This window comes from Protopterus annectens, chromosome 13.part0 (assembly GCF_019279795.1).
Source record: "Protopterus annectens isolate FY-2018-M chromosome 13.part0, PAN1.0, whole genome shotgun sequence".
Taxonomy (NCBI): Eukaryota; Metazoa; Chordata; order Ceratodontiformes; family Protopteridae; genus Protopterus; species Protopterus annectens.
In genome coordinates, this window is record NC_056747.1 from 503,685,297 (window position 1) to 503,710,256 (window position 24,960).

The following is a 24,960-nucleotide window of genomic DNA, read 5'->3' on the forward strand; positions in this document are numbered from 1 at the left end:
CAAAGTCATGTTAAGTTAAGGTCGAATTGTTTTTTCTGGAGGTGAGGGTGCCTTGTTCCTGTGTACAGTCTGACATTTCCCAGTGTCCTTTGGTTAATGATTGGGGTGAGAATCTCGTGGAGGAGTTTGTTGGTGTACCCTCTTAAGAAAAAAATCTTTTTTTGAGCTCATTAATGTTCTTCAGGAAGCTCTCCAATTCATGAATTACCCTGGCTACCCATAACCCCATGTGACTTAATAACATTCTTCTTAAGTCTAAGTGGGTGCATGCTTTTTGCATGTAGTATTAGGCTGACTTGTAGGTTTTCAATATACGTCATGTGTCAGCATTTGTTGATCAATGGTCTTGCTGATCAGAAGGTCAAGGAACTCCACTTTTTTCTTATTGTGCTTTGCAGTGAATCTCAAAAATGGAGTGGAAGTGTTGATGTGCATAGTCATAGCCGTTCCATATCCCCATGCCATAAATAAATATGTCATCAATGAAACAATAGTAGCAGCCCATATCTCTTAACAACAGTGACTTGTAGATTAATTCAGACTCCCATTTCCTCAGTGTGGTATTGGTAACACTGGAAGCCATTGCATGGCAATCCCGGTCAATTGCTTGTAGTAGTTTTCATTAAATCTGAAGTTGTTGTTTAATAGCAGGGTAAGTAATCTCCCAGGTACTTCCACTTCAGCTGGTACAATGCATAGTCTTGTTCATAGGCTTCTTCTACTGCTCTGATGCAAAATACATGTGGTAGAACTGTGTACAATGATTCCACATCGATGAGAACCAATACAGAGTCCTTCTTAAGGTGCACAGCTTTGATTTTGCTTAGGAAGTCCACGGAGTTCAGGATGTATGAAGGGTTACTTTCCACTAGCATTTTGATTTTGAAGTCCAAGCAAATGGCTATTGGATCAGTGATGGAGCCCCTGTTGGCCACCACTGGTCTGCAGGGAGGGTCCAGGAGTTTTTTTTTTTGTGCAGCTTTATATTCCAAACAAAATGTTCAGCTGATTCTCCACAGTACTTTAGAATCTGTGTCTCAAACATATGCAATTGAAATGTATCAAAACACTGTCAGATCCTTTAAACATTCTGTTTAAACAGGGAAATACTCAACATTTATTTACATTTTTACAATTAGGCATGCTGGCATACAATATAAATTAATCTGAGAATATGCACAAATCTCCTGCCAGACATACTAACACAGATAACAGTGTTTTCATTTTCTTTACATTTCTCCCCCCTTATGACTCAAGCAGGATTTGCAAGTGGCATTTGAAAACTGACGTTTGAGAAAAAAAATGAGTCTACCTGGGAATATCAACTTACTCCTCTTCTGGGCAATCCATTTGTTTTAGCATTATTAACCCCACTGCAGCATTTTTCTCCTCCTGAGGAAACTTGGCTGAGCACAGCCCCCACCCCATAATTTGAAGCATCTACCTGTGCAATATGTTTTTTATTGTAATCTGGGCTGATTTACACAGGGGGTCCTCCCAAAATATCCAAGTTTTTGGAATGCCTGTTCACAATCTGTAGACCACACTACCTTGCCCAGTTTATTCTTCCTAGTTAGGTCAGTAAGGGGTGCAGCTATGGTACTGTAAATTTGCAGATTTCCTATAGTTCCCCACTGTCCCTAGAAATACTCTCACTTGTTTCTTATTAACAGGAACTGGCCACCCTTGAATAGTTTCCACCTTGACAGGTTCTGGCCTAATTTTACTACTTCCCACTCTGTGTCCTAAGTAAGTGACCTCAGCCATACCCATTTGACACTTACTGGGTTTAATGGTTAATCCTGCCCTACTTAATATATTCCAGCCCTCCCTAACATGTTGGTCTGCAAATGCCCATAGCATAGTCTTCAGTGTAGAGTTTAATCTCTCCATAAGACCATTAGTCTGGGGGTGGTAGGGGGTGGTCTTTAGATGTTTCACCTGACAACACTACCACAGACAAGTCAGATCTGACATGAAGTTGGCACCTTGGTTATTCAGTATTTCACATGGAAAACCTACCCTGCTGAAACATTTGAGAAAAGCATTTGCCACCTTTTCAACATCAATATCACCTGCAAAAGAAATATTAGGGACTTTAGCTAGAAGGGGCAGATGTTAGGCTCTAGCCTCTGCCAACTACTGTACCACCTCATCTTCCAGTGTTTCCTTAGGAGTCCACTCTTTATACAGTAAACCTTCCTTCTCTGCCTCAATATCCCCTGCATAAGGAATATTATGAACTATAGCTAGAAGTGGCAGATGGTAGGCTCTAGGCTCTACAAACTGCCATACTACCTCACTTTCCAGCCCTCCCTTAGGAGTCCTCTCCTTATACAACAAACCTTTGTTCCTGTAGACAAACTCCCCTCTCCTTTGAACCTCAGTTGCTTCCCTTAACTATCTCATCAAGGTTTGTACTGTAGGGTCCATGAGTTGAGCCTGTCTCAACTGTACATTTGCGACCCTCCCAAGCTCCCCTTCCGCAGGAAGCCTAGTATCTTCAGACAGCTGTACCTCACTCACAGTCACTCTAAGTACTACCACTCACCTCCATCCTTGCAGTCACCATGTCCAAGGGAGCATCAGTACCTCCCAGCAGCTGCAGCTCACTTTCAGACTTACTGCTAGAGGAAAGTTCCTTCTTTAAAACAGCCACCACACTAGTCCCAGCTTCAAGTATGGAATCTGTCTGGTTTTCTCCCAGACTACTGGACTTAGATGCCTGTCTCCCAGACTGACTAGGTGTCACTGCATGCACACAAGGCACTGCATCATCACAGTCATTCCCTATCAGAAGATCTGCAGGAATATTTTCAAACACAAGCTCTGCTTCCACAAGAAGCCTAGTAACTTCCAACAGCTGAGTATCATTGTCACTCTGGGTACCACTGTTCACTTCCATCCTGGCAGTCACTGTGTCCAAGGGAACATCAGTACCCAGCAGCATCTTTCGCTCACATTCAGACTTACTGTTACCAGACAGCACCTTCTCTGAAACTGCCATCATACCAGTCCCAGCTTCAGGTATGACATCTTTCTGGGTCTCTCCCAGGCTACCCGACCTACATGCCTTTCTCCACACCTGACTGCATGTCACTGCATATATGCAAGGTAATGCATCATCCAAGTCATTCTATATCAGCACATCTGTAGGAAAAGCCTCAAACACACATACTTGCTTGCTTCCTCTTCTACCCTGCCAGTCAAGATGATCCCTATCCAGAGTTATTTGGAATGGGGTCCCTCTCAACACTCAATGAAGTGGACTGCCCAAGCTAGTACTGGTCTTCTCTAATCACTGCAGGCCTCACAATGATTATAGCATAAGCTGCATTCCTCTTAGTAGTTACCTGTTTACCATCTACTAAGATAGGATACAAATTCTGGTGATAATGTGGCTCCCCAGTTGTTTCTAAACAACATACCACTGGCAGTTTGTCATCCACACTTACTGGTTCCCTCACCTTCTGTTTCTCACCTTGCCTCAATGGACATTTGGCTGCTACATGTCCCCTCTGGTTACACTTGAAACATCTAATCCCTAACCGTGTACTTGGATTAGTAGTTTTCCCGTTACTGGTGTACTCTGTTGGAGTGGTTTAGACTGCCCATCATGGGTTCCCTTATGTCCATGTACAGCACTGGGTATCCTATGCAGCGGTGTTCTGCTTGTCAAGTAGAGAACCCCTTTTCTCCCCAACTCCTCTGCAGAGTTGCACTCACAGTCTGCTAACACTACTCTCATGTCATCTGGCAAAGTATTGAGGAATTGTTCCCTCAAAAAAAGGGCTGCTAGTCCCTCAAAAATGGTACTGGCTACCCATCTGTAAAAGTAAGTACTTAGGTCAGCAATATAATCACGTACACATTCATCTGCCGTGTGCATATGTTCATCAAACTTTTTCCTATAAGCTTCACATGTTAGTTTAAAACAATCTAGAAGACCGTTCTTAACTTTAACATAATTCAAACAATGTACATCCGAAAATGTTGACATGGCCTGAACAGCTTTACCATGGAGTCAGGAGTCAAGAGCCAAACCCAGAGCTCACAGTCATCATCCTACTGTCTACATACCCTCTCAAAGATATGAATAAAAGATATGAATAAAACTATCAAATGTATCCCAGTCCCTGTCCTGAGGAAAAAGTCTACTGACCTGTACAGCTTCTGGGGTCCAGTTATTCCCTTCCACATTACCTCCATCACCCTCTTGAAGGGTTTGAATCTCAATTTCATGCTGGCACTGTTTCTCATTTTCCTTGGCTTCTAAATGTCTCACCTCCTGTTCATGTTGACAATATTTTTCTCAACCTCCAAACATTGCATTCTCTCCCTTTCTTCTGCCTCTAGATATTGAGTCTCCAGATGCAGTTTCTCCTCTGTCTCTAGACTTTTGGCCTCCAGTTCACATTGGCACCACTTCTCCTCACCCTCCAGTTCATACTGGTGCTGCTTCTCCTCAGCCTCCAGTTCCAATCCCCTTAACTCTAGATGGATTCTCAGGTCCTCCAAAGAAAAGGTGGACTGCCCTGTCTCAGGAGTCTGCACATCACCAACACCAAACTGGACATCCTCCGAAGGGCTGGTCTGAGCTGTGGCTGCAACTAAGGTTGAAATCATTGCTTGCTTGGTCAGGTTGGCATACACCAATCCTCTGGCTTCACACTCCTTAGCCAACTGGATCTTTGTCAGCTTGGTAAAATCTTCTGTTGACATAGTTGCCTGCTATACCTGACTATCTAACTAAAAAAATAAAACTGTGGTAGATTGAAATTTTGAATATTTACCTTGTGGCAGTCAAGAGTGCACACCTTAATGGCAACTGCCCACAGGCTACTGGAATCCAATTAATAAACCCACACTGCTGGCACCAATTAAATGTGACATCCAGCTATATCCCACAGGACTGCCAGCAGTTAATACGACATCCGGCCAAAACCCCACCAGACTGCTAACAATAAAATGTGACATCCCAACTTAAAACCCAGGTCAGTAATTAAGAAGCCTCAATCCTCACCACTAACTCCAGCATGGGAGCGTCACAAAAAACACCAGAGCACAAAGCACACAAAAATAAAATCCCACAATTTCCCTTAACAGCAAAACAGGAACATGCTCTATTTTCCTGGGACTGGACTATATACCTTTCTCCACCCCAAATGTATTTTCTTATTATACACTTCAGAGCAATATGTCCCAGTTTAAGACCTCTGATACACTCGCACTCAAAGCAAATTTAAATCTCACGCATCCAAACACTTCTGGGAAAGCCTGACACAGATTTCCAGCTATGTAATTTCCCCAAAATAATACTGTAATGCTGCAAACAATCAGAGTGTCTTCATGCCCTTATAAAGGGGTGTCCAATCATGAAAATTAAATATCAAAATAAACGATAGCTAAGACCAGAGAAGCCAGGCCTTCAAGGTGACCTGGGGAGTATCAAACAGGTATAAGCACTCTCTAATCTCTAAAGAACATACTGCTTTACAGCCACAGTGTAAAGTAATGAAAAACATTTAATCATAAGTAAAATTATTACAAGAATATAATTAATAACTTTCAATAAACACCAGAATTCAATCACCAGAAATGTAAAATTAAACTGTAGGATAGAAGTCCATCATTCTAGAAAAACACTATCTTAGTAACTAAACTTTCCTAATCTAACTAGAGAATACTGTCCCTGATCTAATCTAACACATAAGAGCAAGGCAAAGGCAGGCATACAGTTTTTGGTAAGATCTCTTGTCTTTGGGTATCACTGCACTGTAACTGACTGTAAATCTTCACAAACTGCTCAGCTTAACAGTCTCAATGGTCTTATTTTAAAAACAACAGTCAGCTGTTTGAAAACGTTATTTTACCTGTCAATCAGCTGTTCAAATAATTACATAGCAACCAGGAACATTCTAATGACATCACCTACAGTTCAGCTGATTCCCCGCAATAATTTAGACTATACCTCTCAAACAAGCTCAATTACAAATGTATCAAAAAACACTGAGAGATTCTTTAAACATTCTGGTTAAACAGGGAAATTCTCAACAGTTTAAAAATTATTTACATTTTCACAATTAGGCATGTTGGCATACAATACAAGTTAATCTGAGAATATGCACAAATCTCCTCCCAGACATGCAAACACAGATGACAATGGAAGACTAAGGACAAACCATCAACAAGATGAATGCAGAAATTAAAAGTATGGAAATGAGAACTATTTGAGATTAGAAATGGAACTCCCTTGTAAAACAAAAATGGACTATATGGGGTTTTGTAATGGGAACTCACCCTGAAGCAGGCACTGAAAAGGAACAAAGCGCCTAAGATATAGATCCATTTAATAAAGTAGATTACAATACAAGATATAAATTATTACCCCTTCTAGTGAATTTAACATCCCTGCACCTGTACATCATCTAGTACAAAATACAACTTTTACTAGATCCTTTATCACAACTTATAATGCTGACAGTGCGACTATCAGGAGCATTATCCAGAAGAATTGGGCTATTCTAAGGGAAGACAGACACATTATTGAGAAACTGGGGGATACACTGCACATAATATACAGAAGGGGTTCTAATTTTAAAAAACATCGTGGAACATTTTAACAGAACATTCACACATAAGAGCAAGAGAATTCATAATATGTCTAAATGTGGATTCTGTTCCATCTGTCCCTACATTTTGATGGATGAGCAGTTTGTTATAAAAAACTTTACATTTTATATAAAAGGAGCATTTAACTGTCTGACAGGAGGGGTAGTATATGCTGCACTCTGTCAACATTACCCAGTTCTCTACATAGGCAAAACAGAATGAAAGTTCAAAGAAACAATTGCTGAACATCTATACGACATTAAGAAAAGGAAAACAAACAATGTCCTAGCCAAACACTTAAAGGAATAGTCAGACCACATTTTTAAATTTGTAATTATGGAAAAGGTAACTTCTAGTGAATGTGATGGCCCTTGGCAACTTAAGTTGGAAGAACATGAGTTATATTGGCAGCTCACACTTAATGCAAGTTCTTGGCCACGGATTAATGACCAGATTTCTATTAGCTATTTTTTTTAAACTAAGAGCTTTAGAAAGATGATACTGCTACCATTTTTATCAGACAGATTTTCTCAGTATAGCATTTACTATTTAATGATTGCTCTTACATAAAACTATTTATTATTGTATGGTAAAAGAAAACTATTATTGTATGGTAAAAGAAAGTTTTACAGGTTGATGTATTCAAATATTCAACCTTTGATTTTTGTTTACTTCAATTTTGAACTTACTGAATATTTTGCCTTAATGCATGATTTGTTCAGGGGATTCGGCTAGCACATGACTTAAAGCTGATCACGTGATTTTAAAAGTTTTTTGGCTGTCACATGATTTTAGGCTGATCACATGATTTTTAAAAAGTTGTCACATGACTGTTTAAAATTGTTTTTAAACAGTGTGTGTGTTTGGGTCACTTCATCTGAAGAAGTTTTGTTACAAAATAAAACAAAAGCTCTAATATTACGTTTTCACTTATTCAGTTGGATTTGTCAGACTCTGTGTGGCCTTGCATGTGTTTTTTTACAAGGTATAAAGTCACTGGTCCAATTTTTTTCATTTAAGGAACAATGTTTAATCAATCCGAAGATCAAAACTAGAATAGAACAGTTGGTTGTGATACGTGGACTTACACTCTTAGTAATGGCAAGTTTCTGAAAGGTAAATGCACACAGATTGTATGACATGAAGTTAGTTTATTACTATTATATAAATATATAATTACAAAATGGTTTTCTCACCAATCAGTTCAGAAATAACAAGTGTGCCATGTACCGGGACTGAATAGTATGTGAAAACGGAAATGCTGTACACAATAATTTTTTTCTTTAAATCATAAATAAAATCTCTCATTGTACAGCACAGAATGATTTTTACAAAATAGCTTTCATATGAGTCAAATGCAAGTACACCCAATGTGCTTAATTTGACAGTGCAAACATGGATTTGACTAGAAACATGGCAGCTAACAAGACAAAGCCCTTTTTTAATTTCTCCAAGTCTTTTGGGTCTCTAATACCATGACAGAAATGGACTCCAGCCCTAAGTCAAAGTATGATTAAAGTTCATGAAATTAGTATTGTTTCAATCTTTGATGTCAGCCAGAAGTGAGTGCTCTTTCCAGCACCTGCAATCTGCCCAGTTATGGCGACTCCTGCAATTCGCATGGAGCAACATGTATTGGTAATATATCTCACTATGATTGTAGATTCTTTTTTTAAGACGCGTTGCGCCTATGACTATTGGAACTGTCTGGGTATCTTTCTTCCACAGTGCACTCATTTCTGCCTGCAAATCTTGATATTTTATGACTTTGTGTCTGTCTGCATGCAAGATACTGTAGTCACTGGATGTGGCGATTTCAATGTACTTTTGTCTTCTTTTCATGGATCACTATATCTGGTTTTCTAGCATCTATCTTTTGAACTTTTGGTAATAGTTGATCCCATGAAATGTAGACTTCGTCATTTTCTAAGATGTTTTGTGGTTCATGTTTCCTGTGTTTTTCAGCCACTTCAATATCATAATGTTTGCACAATCCCCAGTATAACAGTCTTGCCGCATTATTATGCCTTTCAGTATACAGTCCTTCTGCCATTAGTATGTCACAACCAGCAACAAGGTGTTCAACTGTTTCCAATTCTGTTTTACAAAACCTACATTGTCTGTTTTTCCCACATTTTCAATGGACTTTGTAAACCAACATGTATGCAGCCCACTATCTTGGGCCGTCAATATTAACCTTTCATCTCTTGGTCTGAATTTGCCTCTCCTTAACCATTCCTGAGTTTGTTCCTGATTAACATGAGATTCTTCCAGATGTTTTCTATACTTGCAAGCATATTTATACATTTTCCAAATTTCTTGCCTTCTCGTCTGGTCCTTCACCTTATATTCTTTCTTTTGTTTTTTGGCACATTCAGTTGCTCCCTGATTTTTATCTACTTCTGGTTTGATTTCCATTCCTGCTTGACGCCGATATGCTTCTGCTAGATTAAACAGAAAAGTCATCTTAGAGTTATTCTCCTCATGTTTCAAAACTTTCACTACTTTTGGTTCTTGTGAGGTCAGCAGATATGTGTGGAGTCCCACAATTGCAGATCTATACATGTAAGCAGTTTCAAGGAGGATCATCTGTCCTTTGGAACAATGAATATATAATCTTGGTATGCATTCATTTTTATAAATCATCTGGTGAGCATGAAGCATCCTTCTTGTTTTCCTATTTAATCTAGCCATCATGTTTTGGGGCCAGTCAACCACTCCAAAACTGTAAGTTAGGACAGGAAGAACAAATTGGTTTATACCTTGGATTTTGTTCCTAGATGTCAATGCTGTTTTCAGGATTAATTTAAGTCTTCTAAAGTATTCTTACTAAGTTTTATTCAGATTTGTTCATGTTTTATTGGTGATCCTTTATACACTCTCTCGCTCAAGTTCGTTTATATCGCATTCTTGTCCCAAACTGCTGTTTTCATGGTGCTGCAGTTTTCCTGCTTTAAAGGTTGCTTTTGTACATTTATCAAGACCAAATGACATTCTTATATCATCTGAAAGAGTTTTGACAACTAGCAGTTGTGCTTTCAGTTCTTCATCTGATGAGCTATATAGTTTTAAATCATCGACAAAGAGAAGATGATATAGTCAATCAGTTTAGGTTGTATCTTACACATTTTTAAGCACTCTTTTATCCATGAATGTGGGATACTATCAAATGATTTTTTTCTAGTCAATCCATGCCATACTTAGATTCTTCCCCTTTTTACAGTTCTCCAGAATGACTTTATTTAACAAATGATCCTTTGTTCCATATGACTTTCTTTTATTGCCCTTTTGGTCTACTGCCATAATTGAGTTTTCTTCTAAATGACTATAAACTCTGTTGGCATCAATTCTTGTATATAGTTTATACGTCGTCGGAAGGCAAGTTATTGGTCTATAAATTTTACGGTAGCTTGCAGGTTCACTCTTACGTAGGAGCATTGTTTTTCCTGTTGTTAGTCAGGTTGGTGTTTGTTCAGGTACGCATATAAATAGCTCTTACTTGTGGCTACATCTTTATGCAAAGATGATAATACTTTTAACCAAAAGTTAGGTACTGCATCTGAGCCTGGGGTTTTCCAATTAGAGGCTTTTCTTAACTTTGTTTCAATCTCTCTGGCTGTTACTTCATCCCATTTCATATCCTCTACCTTTAAACTTCTTATTCTTTCTTTTACTTCTTCTATCCATTTAGCATTTTTGTTATGTTCCACACAATCTTCATAGGTACTTCTCCAAAATATATCTATTTCTTCTTTTTTTGGCAGTCTTTCAATTCCTTTTACCTTGTTTCCCAATTTTCTATACAACTTTTTTGGGGTCATCAATAAATTGCTTATTTTGTACTTTTCATTTATATTTATCTGCATATCTTCTGTTTTTCTACCTGTGCTGAGATTTTTAGTTTATATGCAATAGTGCATGATAGATCCTGGTCTGTTCTAATGCTGCACATTGCTTTTATCACATCTTTCTTAGTATTCTTGTTGATCTGTTCCCTCTTCTATATTCTTCTAACAGTGACGCTTCTTGTATTAACTGCTTTATAATTTTCTCTGTTCGATACTTCCATGATGGTATTTGATTTCTCCCCTTCCTTTCCGTCAATACCCTGTGTTCTTGTGGTAGAACTTTATCAGTTATTAATTTAGCCACACAGTAATATATCCTGTTTACTTCTGTTATATTGCATTATTGCATGGATCTCCATGGACAGTCCTAATTACTGTGTTCATTTATTTTATCAAACTTCTGACTTTTTGGATTTTATTGACCTCCTGCAGTCTATTTCTTTCACTGATCTTAATATGTCTATCTATGTTTATTAAATCAAGCAACTCTTCTCTTAGCTCATTTTCTTCTAAACTGAGGGCCCATTTTTTGTTTTCATTTTCCTGCGGGCATTCTATAGAAAGTTCTATAGCATCTTCCTATAGCACATTCTCTTCAGTTTCATCCTGTACCATATGTTACTCATTCATAGTTTAAGTTTAAATACCTAATCTCTAATTAATTCCTATACCTGCTTTGCACCCACTGCATGAAGCGTCCTATATACATTTTGCTAGCTGAAAACTACTCATATGGAATGTTCTCATGTATATACTCTATATTGCTTGCATAATATCTTTGATTTGAGAATTATTTATGTACTTTTTTTTCACCAATTGTATAAGCTGCCAAATAATATGTACTAAATGTCTTTATTAAAGTAAATTCTGTATTGTATGCAAAATGTCTTATATGTGGAGCTTTACTCCCTGGGACTCCACTGAAAATGGGCACTTCTGGCCCAGCTGGACCATCCCAGTAAACAAATCCAAATAAATAAATAAATAAATATGGGAACTTACTGGCCTAGCACTCCTCAACATTGACTGCATCAGAGTTTCCTATTCCTTCTCTTGCTGTCTAGCTTCAAGTGAACGTTTATACTGGTTTCCTGTGAAGGCTCCAAAATATCTTCATATGGCACCTGACAATTTTCCCCTTAATTTGGATATCTATTGCTCTATCCTGTTGCGGTACTTTCTGAATTAGATTTTCTACACTGAATCCTTCACTTTGCAGGTACTCCATAACCTCAGTTTCTATTTCTTTAATTTCTCCATTATTAATCTCCTTTTCTACGTTCCCTCTTTGTCTTCTTATTTTTTGTATTGGAAAGTTTTCCATGTCCAGATTCCTTTGTCTGTATTTCTCTTCAAATATCTTTGGTGCTGCTGTTTTATATTGGTTAGCTTTGCTTTCTTCTTTGCATAAATATTGCACCATATTATGTCTCTTTTTCTTTCCCATGTCCATATTTCTTCTTTAGATGTCTTCTGATCTTCCTGCTTCTCCTTACTTTGGGGACTCACTCCATCGTGCTGTGATGTAACTTGTGTTAGACCTTCTACACCAAATCCTTCATTTCACAGGCACTCCATAACTTCAACTTCTTTTTTTTAACTTCTACTTTACTAATCGTCTTTTCTACATTCCCTCTTTGTGATATTATTTTTTTATTGTAAAGTTTTTCACATCCGGATGCCTTTGCCTGTATTTCTCTTTGAATATCTTTGGGGCTGTCTTCTTAATAATGATTAATTTGTCTTTCTCCTTTGTATAAATAGTGCACCATATCAAATCTTTCTTTTTTCCCCATGTCCATATTTCTTTTTTATACTTTTCAAAAATCTCTAAGTTTTGTTGTTTATATTGTTGCACTTCCTCAGATGCTTCTTTTTCCAAACAGATCAAAGTTTATTGATCTATGTACTGTTTTATACAAATCTGCTGTATTAATGAATACACATTTTTATTTGAAGCTTCTGACAGTTTTTTTTTTTGTAGAAGCATTTTTCTTTCCTCTAATTTCTCGCTTAATCATTTTGTATATCCTGTGTCTGGAAATTCTGGGCTTTCTGCATAATAGTAACAATACATAATTTCTTTCTTATCCTCAATAGTCCACTTTATCATCTTTATGGCTTTTCTTTGGCCTATCAGTTTTTGCAATTTTTGTGGACTACTACTTCCTTCTACAACAGGGAGCTATCCTCCCCTGGGGCCTAGCCTGGCCCCATTGTAGGAATGTTTCCGTATTTTGAGGATTCCACACTGTCATCTTTTCCAGTCCTGGCACCAGTGTGCCTACCAGGATTAGGCACTTTTTTTATCCTGGGTCTTGTGCACCCAGCTCTCTTTTTTAATTTTTAATCTATTTCTGTCAATGATATATGCTATATAAATATAGTTATCTTGGTGAGATTTTGTGAAAAACAGGGTCCACCTTGAGAAGGTACTCACCAAGACTTGACGATGAATTCAATTTTAGCAATAATACTCTCCTTTACTTGCTGTCTTATCTCTCCATTCAGACCCCACAATCTCTCCATTTGGACCCTCAGTGAGTGGATCTCAATGAATTTACAGGGCAGATCTGCAGGTGGTGGCAAATGCAAGAGCATCTAGCAGAAAGCATAAGAGCATTACAACAAGTGTTAAAAAAACCCTTGGAACTTTCCTTTATTAGAGACTAAACACAGAATATTGCACTGACATTGTTAGCTCCTATCCACTAGACCACAATGAGTTCTTTAAATCCATGGATCCCTGACCAGTGGTGACAGGCTTCAGTTAATTCATGCTTTACATCAGCTCTAATTTTAGACCTGTCACTCTGACGTACCTCTCAACTGTCAAGATTTTTGCAGAATGTCCATGTTTTTGTTTTATATTTTTGATCTGTTCCTCATAATTTTTTTTTGGTTTACTGGACTTTTTTGGCAAATCAGTGCGGACTGGATTCACTAAATAATGACAGGAATTTGAGTTTCAGACTTCATATCTTTCAGAAAATGTACGGTAACACAAGACCTTTTATTCCAGCAGCTTTCTAAGTTTATACAAGTAGTATTTTTGTCTCCCCATTATTTTTGGGCTTTGTCCAGATTTTTTGTGCTAACAGATTAAGAGCTTTGCCATGAGAAGCATTTACAAACATCAGTATGATATTAGGAAGTAATTACAGAACCAGTGATTTGCTTACACATTCACAAGCTTGTAGATATAATTTTAAAAGATTAACTTTTTGTGATGAACAGTTTACATGATGTTGATGGTAGGGGTGGAGATATAAATACTTTTTTTTAAGAAAACAAGGAATTAGAATGGGAGGTCCAGCTGAATGATTGATGATCTCCAGGACTAAATGATGTTATAAGCACAAAATGTTTGTTAAAACTAAAAAGATATGTTTAAAAAGATATTATTCTCTCACTTGTGGTCTGAATTCATGAGATGAGTACTGATTTATTTACAGTGCAGGTTTTGATTTGACGGTTTTAAATTGGGAAATGTCTATTATACTGGGAAGATGAAATGTGCTAAATAAAAAAAATCAAAGTTCTCTGAGTGTTATTTTTTTTAATTTGTCTTGAGAGGTCATCAACAAACTGGGAAATCATACAAAGAAAAGTCAGTAAATGACTACATGGGAGTAGTAGTTTTAGAAGTTAGATTATCATGGCAAAACAAAAACAAGAACATAGTTGTGAAATCATGCATAGCTAATTTTCCTTGCAATATATAAATGAAATGTATATGATAATTTATTTCATGGGAGGAGGAATGACTTTAGATTTTAAGTTGAGAATAAGATTCATTGAGAGCCCCAAAGTAGTCAAAACTTCCTGACTGACTGAGGCTGAGATCAAGCAATCATCATGATAAGGAAAGATGTATATGTCTTGAAATCTGCAATAAGCTATCACTAAGAGTGTTATAAAATTGCAGATTTTTTTATAAAAAAATGTGGAAATATTTTGCAAAAGCTACAGAAGAATTGCAGGCTTCTGTGCCCAACCCTACCACCCTCTAAAAGTTTATGTTACATGCTGCAGCTTTTATTAATCACATAAAATATAAATTCCTTTAAATGCAAAGAAAATAAATTAACAAAAATTGTGAAAAACATCACTATTATGGGTGTCAAAGTGTGTACTTATTTACAGTTGATAAGAATATAGTCAGGTCACTTAACTTTTGTGGAAATTGCTAAATTCAACTTCCTTGAATACATTTAATATTTTTAAACCACCAAATAATTTAAATTAACATTTAGGATGAACCATTACTACCAGAGAAACTCCACCACATTGTGGCAACAATTTACCTTTTGTTGCACCTCTTGTTTAATTTCCTTCATCATTAAAAAGTTCTCTTACTGCCTGCTTTAACATCATATTTATGTGATCATGCAATAACACAGAACCTAAATAATGAAACCAGACATTGAATAAATCAATTGAAAAATGACTTACCTGGCTTTTGTCACCATTTACTGTAAAACTGGTTAAACTGTTGTTATCCTTTGTTAGATTTACTGAATATGTTAACAATTTCATCATTTTTTTGTCAAAATCTAATATCTTAAATTATTTTAAAATTTCAGATCGTGTAGGAAGCAAAGTAGCTGCCCATGTAAATTTACCATGACAGTATATGTTAAGATAAATCACTGCTGCGGTAGTATAAAGCTGTATGGGAAGTATCCTGCCAAGGATCAGACATTCAGCTAACATAAGAAAGCCTTTAGGTCTTCCATGCACATTGTACATCCAAGGAAGCTCAAGGGCATGCTGATATAACAGAAGACGTACAGTCACCAAAACTTAGAACGTTCTAGCTTATTTTTACAAGGGAGGTTGTCATGTGAAAGCAGCCCAGCCAGGCTGCAAAGTTTGAGTAATTATGGGCTAGGAGAAAAGAGGGACAGGAGGTATGGGGAGCTTCATCCAAACCAAAAAGTTATATCCAGAAAGGTAGAATAAACCTAAAAAAGATTAGGGGAATGGAGGGAAGGTTGCAGTATTGCATCAGTGATCCATTTGAACATTTACTATTAAACTTGGTTTACTCAACTATACTATCTTCATCATTAGATCATTGATGCAGTAGCATATAGTTATATAGGACAATTGCCAAAGCCTTGATAGCTAGGGAGGAGGACGGAATATCAGAGTCCAATAGTCCTTGGAGAATTTATCTAGCAAATCTTGCTCCTGTTGTGGAAATGATTCAACTTTGTAATGTGTTGTGATGGTGGGAATAGAAGACCAAGTAGCTGCCTCTGTAATAGTACTAGAGTCCATCCCTTTCCAAAATACCTTAAAAGTAGCCAGAGCTCTAGCAGAATGAGCTTTAGCCTTCTGAGGGAGGGATTTCCAATGATCGGAATAACAAAAATGGATATAATGAGACATTTCAAAATTGTCTGATTTGACACTGGTTGTCCTTTTTCTTTCCATTAAAAGATATGAAGAGCTGATCTGAAGTGCTAAAGTCCTTTATTCAGCTCCCCTGCAGTTGCTCAAAGAGAAATTGCTCAAGCATCAGTAGAAAGAACAAAAAAAGTGAAACATGTATTGCTGAACACTGTTTCCAATAGGAAATCATTGTCGGTGCAGTTTCTAAGTGTACACCACCCCTCTACAAAACACAATTAAAATTGTTCATTAGCATTCAGGAGGTTGGCATTTCATAGAAGAACCATTTTGTTCAGTCAGTGTAGTATCCAAGTTGTCTGTGGACAACCAGACCATGTACGATTCTCTCTCAGTCTCTCTCTTTTTTACTTTTAGGTACAAGAAAGAACATAGAAAAATAAATTCATTAATTCAATGTAAATTCTGATACCACTTTAAACATAAAGGTAAGATTAATCCTCAAGGCTACCATCATCAACCCACTTTTTTCCATTTTCTACATGAGGTTGGGGTGTCGTATCAAATATCATTATCTCTTTCAATTCAATGCCACACTTCTACCTTCTTTGACAGTTATGCCTGACTGTCACAGGTTTTCTTTCACACAATCCATCCATCTCTTTCCATTGATGCACTCATTTCCTCGTCTTCTTCCTATCTGTCCCAAAGTTTCTTCAGTGCTGGGTATTATCACATGTGCCTGTAATCCTAGCTGATTGGGAAGTCAGGGTTGTTGGATAGACCCAGATGGTTTGTGATAGGCCAAGTATCAAAAGACGGTTTTCTGCTTTCCTGCATGTGTGCTGAACCACCATAATTTGTTCTCTTTGATGTTCTTTGCTATTGGAGCTACTTGGGCTTCTGCTCTGATGTCCTCATTTTTTCTTCTGTCACAAAGATCCTATCTCCTTTGTCAGGCACTTTATCTCTATCACCTCTAGCTCCCATAACTGGTCTGCCTTTACTGCCCAGGTTTCTGTACCATACAGTAATACTGGTGGCATCACTGCTGAGTACACCTTACTTGGCATTCTTCAGTCATCCATTACCCTCTAAAACTCTGCCAGTTGGCTGCAGCCCTTCTGATTCTAGCTCTGACCTCCTCATTCACACTTCATATCACTGGAAATATCCCACCCAGATACTTGAGCTGTGTGCTTTCAGTTTTGCATTCCATTCTCTTAGCCTTTGCTGCACTTCTCACTCAGAGTCTCCCTGTAATATCAGATCTTCCACACACAACTTTATTCATCTTTCCCCTCCTACCTGTTTGCTAATGCATTCCATCACCAGTATGACCAGCAGTGAGTTCAGAGCTGAACACCGATGTAAACCAACTCCCACTGGGAACTCATCTATGAGTCTGAACACTGTTTGTACATGTGTCATCCGGTCCTTGAACATAATCTGCTGTAATTCTACTGTTCTGGGGCCTCAAGCCATCACAGGACTGCTCATATAAGCTCTTCCAGGACCTTGTCATATTTATTTATTTTATTTATTTATTTTACATTTGCTAACCAGGTAGTGTCCGGCTGGGCAAGTAGCCTGTTTTCAGCAGTGACCCGGTGAGAAAAGCTCCATAACAAAAGTACAAAAATGATTACAAAAAATTTACAAAGATTTACAAAGAATATACAAAAGGTTTAACAGTTGCCTACAATCACAATTTACAAAAAGAGAATGTAAACAGAAAACATTACATTTCCTAAGCTTTACTACAGACAGTAATATGAAACTCATTAGATATATAACTAAAATAAACCACTGTGGTATTTTCATTTGGTAGAAGTAAGACAAGGAGAAGGTAGCAGAAAAGAAACATTTGACTGATGGTATGAGAAACTAGTCAGGAGTATTACAGGAGCATAGCCATTGATGAGTAAGGTACTCCTTTAGAGACTGTTGGAAGCTATGACTATCTGTGTTTTTTACGATATTAAGGAGTATTAGATTCCACTGACTGGCTACTTTATAGATGAAGAGATAATCACCAAAGTAATTATGGGACTTTGTTACCTTGAGTATAAGTTTATTAGATGATGTAAGGGTCCTGGAGTTGGTATTTAGTTGCAGCAGGTTGGAGACTGCAGGACAGTTTTCAGGTTTGTGAATAACAGAGTGGGTAGTGGTGAGCTGATTGAGCAATAACAGATTGGGAAATTCAAGTCAGTGTAGTTTTTGAAGAGCAAGGCAATGATGGGTCCTGTTAGGTATATTAGCAGCAAATGTTGCTATTTTGTTATAGCAGGAATCAAGTAGATGTAAATTAGACATACGCAGGTTAGTGAAAAGTTGAGAACAGTACAGGAGAGTAGATAGGAGGTGGGATCTGGCTGTGGCTAGTCTGGCATTTTGACTGAGGTAAGGTTTGGCCCTATACAGTGCACCAAGTTTGATGTGATATGTGTTTATCAAATGTTAGGTTGTTGTCTATTATGGCACCAAGTCATTTTGTTTGGTTAACTGCTGCTATTATAGTGCCATTAGTGGAGTAGGTGGAGAAAGGAGGTAGGTTTGTTTTGGATTTTCTGTTGGAGAAGATCATTAACTTTTTTTGTTTGGGTTTAGGATTAGTTGAAGTTCATTCAACCAATTTTCAATATCTAGAAATGATTTTTGCAGTTTATCCTGGAGTTCATGGGGTGTGGCAGCAGAGCAGATAAGAGTAGAGTCATTGGCATATTGAATGATAGAAGCAGATTTAGTGGCAGTATTTAGACTATTTGTGAGTATAATAAAAAATGAGAGGGTCAAGGATGGAACCCTGATGAACCCCAACAGAGACTGGGAGGAGTGTGGAGAGTTTATTATCTCATTTAGTTGCCTGTTGTTGATTAGTAAGGTAGCTAAAATCACAGTTGAGATCTGTAGAGTTGAGGATGAAGAAGGCTAGAGTATTGAGTAGTAGTTGGTGGGGTACCATATCAAAATCTTTGGACATATCAAGGAATATAGTAGAGACTAGCTGTCCATTGGTTTTGAGGAGATTGATGTAGTTAGTGCAACTTATGAGGGCTGTGGAGGTACTGTGTTTTGGATGGAAGCCGTACTGTGAACTAGATAAGAGGTTATTTGTAATGAGGTGGTCTAGGGGCTGCTTATGGATACATTTCTCTGAGATTATGGCTAGGGGCGAGAGAATGGCAATGGGCTGATAATTAGACAGACCTTTAGATGGGCCTACCTTGTGGAGGAGGATGATATGGGATATTTTCCAGAGTATGGGGACATATTGTTCTGCAATGGATCGCTTGATTAGGATAGGTATGGGAGAGACAATGGAATTGGCAGCAGTTTTTAAGAAGTCACTAGGGTGTTGGTCAGCTGCTAGGCAGGTAGGTTTTAGTTTTGATAGGAGTTTCTTGATATAAAAGGTTTGTATGGGTTTAGAAGACAAGTAGTTGGGTTTAGCGTTAGTACAGGTAGGCACTGTAAGTAGTTGGTTAGATTTGTTGGTGTTTAAAAGTGAGGTGATAGTTGTGATGAAATGAGAGTTAAATTGGGATGCTAAGCATTCTGTGCAATTTATTGTAGATGGTTCATGGGGTAGAGGTTTCTTTTGTTGTGTATGTGTTTGAAAATGACATTACAGAGGGAGTGAATGCATTTCCTTAGTAGAAAGTTAGGGGAGTGATCACTGAGAGAATCGGGGTGGCACCCAGCATGATGGGCACGGTTGGGCTTATTGGTTAGTATCCAGTCTAGAATAGATTCTTTCTTAGTCTATCAATTCTAGTGGGGGACTTTATAGTTTGGCTGAACTTGAATACACTGATAAAATTGGAGGGGTTGTCAGATGAGCAGAATAGCCAGTCCAAGCTGAAATCGCCTAGCACTATAGCTTCTTGGTTGAAAGCAGAGGATGCCCAGATAGGAAACTTTCAGTGGTAGGTAAATTATTTCCTGGTGGTAGGTAGGAGGCAATAATTATGATGGTTTGATGTGGATTTACTTCCGATCAGGTGGTTAGACTTCCTGCTTCTGATAGATCTGGGGAAGTACAGAGTAATTTTTCATTTTTGAGAAAATTATTATACATGGTGGAAATGCCTCTACCACTCCTGTTCAGTCTATCTTGTCTAATAACATTATAACCACTAGTAAGTATTTCCTCACCTTTAATGTGAAGTTTTAGCCATGTCTCTGTAATAATTACTATATCAGGAGTGTAGGTAGCTTGGGCTGCATGAAATTCACGAGTTTTTTTTTGTGATACTTCTGAGGTTAAAATTAGTTATGAGTAAGTCTGATTTGGAATTTTTTAGGGGAGGAAGGTGGAGGGTGGTATCAGCAGGTGCTGTGGATGTTACTGGGTGGGGTGGGAGTAGCTGTGTGGGCCCTGGTTTAGGATGTATGTTAGCTTGGAGTTTGATTTTTGTTAGGGAATGTTGAAAAAGAGAGAGTTTGAGCTTGCATATTAGTCGATGGAAGTAATCTAGATAGGAAGCAGGGTTGGGAGTATGGAAATATTTATAGTGAAAGATTGATATGTTAGAGTTAGTGTAGAGGTTATAACAAATGTGAAATGATTATTTGGTTTTGTATGGTATGTAATAGTCGGGGGTGTAGGAGAGGGGTAGTGTGTTATGTTTGATGTGATGATTGTAGTGGAGTGGGAGGCTAGGTAGAGGTTAATGAGTAGGAGAGAGTTGCTCAGAAGAGTGGTGATAACTGACATGGTGAATAGTAGAGAAATAGGAGACAAATATGGATGGGTTGGTGTGTGAAGTTAAGGGGAGAGGGAAAAGTGTACTGATAAAGTGATGTGGTAGGGGAGAGAGTGTTGTGTGAGGGATGAAATAATGGTTAGTGAGGTAGGAGAGGAGAAAGTGAAAGAAATAATTGATTGTGGGTGTTGGATGAGGTAGCTGCAAACTATAGGATGATGAGTTAGAAGGTGTGGTTGAGTTTAATAATAAATGTAAGGAAAGTGGGGGTGGGTCGGAATTAGGTTACAGTAGGGGAGTGGAGTGACACCGAGCAAAGAAAGGGTGAATGAGTGGGTTGAGCCCAGAGGTAAACACAGTCCAGAAACAATCAGTAAAACATCTAACAGAAAAAAGGTTTTGTACTGTTAATCGTAAGAAAAAGAGTTTTTATCCTTTCTCCAAGTCTAGGAATGCCTTGTTGGACTCTTTTCTCATCTCTAGCTTCTTCTTAACCATCTATCCCACCGCAAATTTGGGTCAGTTGTACTAAGTTATAACCTGAATTCAAACTGCTCCTTTCTCATCTTACTTTCTACTACTCAGTGTATTTATCAATTACCCTCTCCAGAACTTTTCCAGCAATGTGACAGGAGTTTGCTACTTCTATGTCACCCACAGTTGTGAATGTCACCTTTCTTTTTGTACACTGGCACTAGAATGCCTATTCTCTAATCTTTAGGGATATGTTTTTCTCTCCATACTGCTATGAGTACCCTCAAGAGCTATTTCCCCCCTAACTCACTCAACATCTTGATCATACCTGTTGTGACCTCATCTGACCTTGTTGCTTTCCCTGACTTTATTTCTCTTATTGCAATTCTTACTTTTTCTCCTCTTCTTTCATCAAAGGCTGTGTCTGGAACAATATAGCTTCTCAGGGATTTTCTTCACTGAGTAGCTGCTGGAAGTACTGCTTCCATCTGCCTTTGATGCCTTGTGGAGTGATTAGCAAGTTACTGTTGGTATCCCTTATAAAGGCTACATTATGACTATTTTCATTATCTTTCTGTCTCTGACTTGCAACTTGATCAAGTTTCTTTTTATTTCCCTACCTAGGAAGTCCGTGGACCTCCACGTGGTGTGCTTGCTCCTTGGTCATAAAGCGCTGATACACAGGCTGTCCTCCCCATCTGTAATCCTAGCCAATTTGGAACTATCCGGTCCACTTCCATAATTCCCTGGACAAGCGGACAGGCCCTCTCAAGCCTCTCAGTCTTGGTCATAAAGCATTGATACACAGGTTGTCCTCCCCAACTGTAATCCTATCCAATTTGGAACTATCCGGTCCACTTCCATAATTCCCTGGACAAGTGGACAGGCCCCCTAAAGCCTCTCCGTCTTGGTCATAAAGCGCTGATACACAGACTGTCCTCCCCATCTGTAATTTTATCCAATTTGGAACTATCCGGTCCACTTCCATAATTCCCTGGACAAGTGGACCGGCCCTCTAAAGCCTCTCAGTCTTGGTCATAAAGCACTGATACACAGGCTGCCCTCCCCATCTGTAATCCTATGCAATTTGGAACTATCTGGTCCACTTCCATAATTCCCTGGATAAGCAGATGGGCTCTCTAAAATCTCTCAGTCTTGGTCATAAAGCGCTGATACACAGGCTGTCCTCCCAATCTGTAATCCTATCCAATTTGGGACTATCCGGTCCACTTCCATAATTCCATGGACAAGCAGATGGGCCCTCTAAAGCCTGTCAGTGTAGGTGCCAACCTGCAGGTGTTATTCAACTTTTTTGTTGTTCAAATTTAGGGAATTATTACTTAAGTATCAATAGTGCCAGCACACGCGTGGCCAAACCCTGAGGCCGTTAACCTCCCTACATTTTTATTTGGCCTTAATATCTTTCTCATACGCCTTGTTCGGCTATTTTAATTGCTGTTACCTGCATATGCCACTAGATGGTATAATACCGAACACGGTCACTGGCTCTCGGCAAACATTTTAGAAACGGCTTACAAAATATCTAGCTGGTAACAGCCCACCTTTTCTGCCGTTCAAATATAGCATAAACCCTTGAGCATTACATGAGCAGACGTTTAGTCTTAACAAGGTGACTATTTTGTTCTCCCACGTACCACTATTTGATTTCGGCAAGCTAAATTAAAGCTTACCTGCTAAGAAATGTCCCTGTATGCATTGATTTACTCATTGGCTTTTTAGTTGGTGTCTTACACTCTTACTGGCTGGCTCATTGGCTATATGGAATATTCCTCCTGCGAGTAGGCAAGGGGAATTGTTTTCTCCACCCCTGAAACACGTAGTGTGTCCTCCCCGTCCCCTTTGTATCCATAAACAATCTTTAAATATATGCCAGCACTTGAGGCACCATTTTTAAAACCCTATTTCCCTACCTAGGACGTCCGTGGACCTCCGCGTGGTGTGCTTGCTCGTAAGTGTATTTTTGCTGCCTCCTGTGTTTACTTGTAGCACAGATATGTTTTAAACTTATCTTAGCTCAGAGAACTGGACTGGTCACACAAATTGTAATGTAGTTTGTAATTTATAGTCTCTGGATGCTAATTCAGTGGCGGTCCTGACCTTCATGTATGACTAAGTACTGCTGTTTCCTTATGTATTAGGATATGTTAACGAATATGCATCTAGCCCTGCGAAATGCATAAGTTGTACCTTGAACTGAAAACAGCTGATTAACTGATACCATCGCTGTCCTGTTGATATAGAGTTAGTAACGCGGTTTCTGCCTGTTATGTGTAGTTTTACTGCTGAATAACAGATAACCTAAACTGTTTTAAACCGTTTTTGTTCTACAGGAATTAAAGAACATTGTAGCACTGTTTTATATGCTTAATAAAATAGGTTGTTAGAAGAGTAATTCAGATAGTCTGTGTTTATCTGCCTGCTAGTTGGGCATGTGTATGATACTTCTGTGCATGCAGGAATTACATTGTTTATAAGTGTTGTTCACATGCCTGCAACATTTATCAACTGTTAATAACTGCACCCACTGCCTTTCCTGTTTTTTTTTTCCTTTCCAACAGCTTTTACTTCTCCTGGCCTAGTCTGCTCTCTTCTCCAGCTGTTCCTTACTTTTCTCCCCTAGTCTCTACCTTCCCCGCTTGACCCTCCAGCTTTCTCTCCCCTTTAAACCCTATTCACATCGTTGTAATTCATTCTCCTCCTCTGTTTTTTTTTTTTTTACAGCTTGGTCATAAAGCACTGATACACAGGCTGTCCTCCCCATCTGTAATCCTATCCAATTTGGAACTATCTGGTCCACTTCCATAGTTCCCTGGTCAAGTGGACGGGCCCTCTAAAGCCTCTCAGTGTAGTTGCCAACCTACAGGTGTTATTCAACTTTTTTGCTTTTCAATTTTAGGGAATTATTACTTGAGTATCAATAGTGCCAGCACACCCGTGGACAAACCCTGAGGCCGTTAACCTCCCGCCGTTTTTATTTGGCTTTAATATCTTTCTCATAAGCCTTGTTCGGCTATTTTAATTGATGGTACCTGCATACGCCACTAGATGGCAGTAGAATACTGAACATGGTCACTGGTTCTCAGCTAACATTTTAGAAACGGCTTACAAAATATCTAGCTGGGTAACAGCCCACCTTTTCTGCCGTTCAAATCTAGCATAAACCCTTGAGCATTACGTGAGCAGATGTTTAGTCTTAACAAAGTGACTATTTGATTACGGCCAGCTAAATTAAAGCTTACCTGCTAACAACTGTCCCTGTATGCACTGATTTACTGATTGGCTTTTTAGTTGGTGTCTTACATTCTTGCTGGCTGGTTCATCCCACTCCGCTCCCCTACCCTACCCCCAATTTCCACCCACCCCCAGGGGTCCTAGACTTATACTTCTTGGACACACACCCCTCTCCATCTAACGAATCAGATAGACCCACCATCCTGAATAAACACCACACCCCTTCTCTTTACTTAACTCTAACATAGCTCTCACTACTTAGTGTTATATCTCCTTAGGCCTTTCCTAACTACCACTAAGGAGCACCCATCAACCAACTGTATCCACCAAGCCTACCATAACTATATCAACACTAACTACAGTACTACTCATTACCTTACTTGTATCTGTTATAACCTCTGCCTATTACTTAACCTCCATTGAACACCTATCTAACCTCCAGTTCCATTACCCTACTAAGCAAACATCCACACAAACCCTCACTACCTCCCACAATAACATAAATATAATATCCAGACCCACTTGCTTACTTGCAAAGTTCCACAAGCTGTCCCACATCAAATACTATAATCCCTCAACCAAGAAAGCTCAGTTTATATTAAGTAATTTACATTACAAATTGCACATTCTAAGAAAGCTATCCTCACAAAATGGTGACATCCATCCTAACCCAGGTCCAGCCAATGTCCTACCTACTGATCTTC

At 38.6% G+C, this 24,960-nt stretch overlaps 1 protein-coding gene across 1 annotated transcript in view; it reads right to left on the bottom strand.

Annotated features, from left to right (window-relative positions):
• Nucleotides 1-24,960, bottom strand: part of LOC122787923 (dynein beta chain, flagellar outer arm-like) — a 5,188,001-nt gene that overhangs the window by 4,617,845 nt on the left and 545,196 nt on the right. The window contains exons 19-20 of the mRNA XM_044054850.1: nt 6,452-6,524; nt 4,286-4,610 (exon numbers count right to left, since the gene is read on the bottom strand). Coding sequence (XP_043910785.1) covers nt 4,286-4,610; nt 6,452-6,524 — 398 coding nt within the window. The remainder of the gene's footprint in view (nt 1-4,285; nt 4,611-6,451; nt 6,525-24,960) is intronic.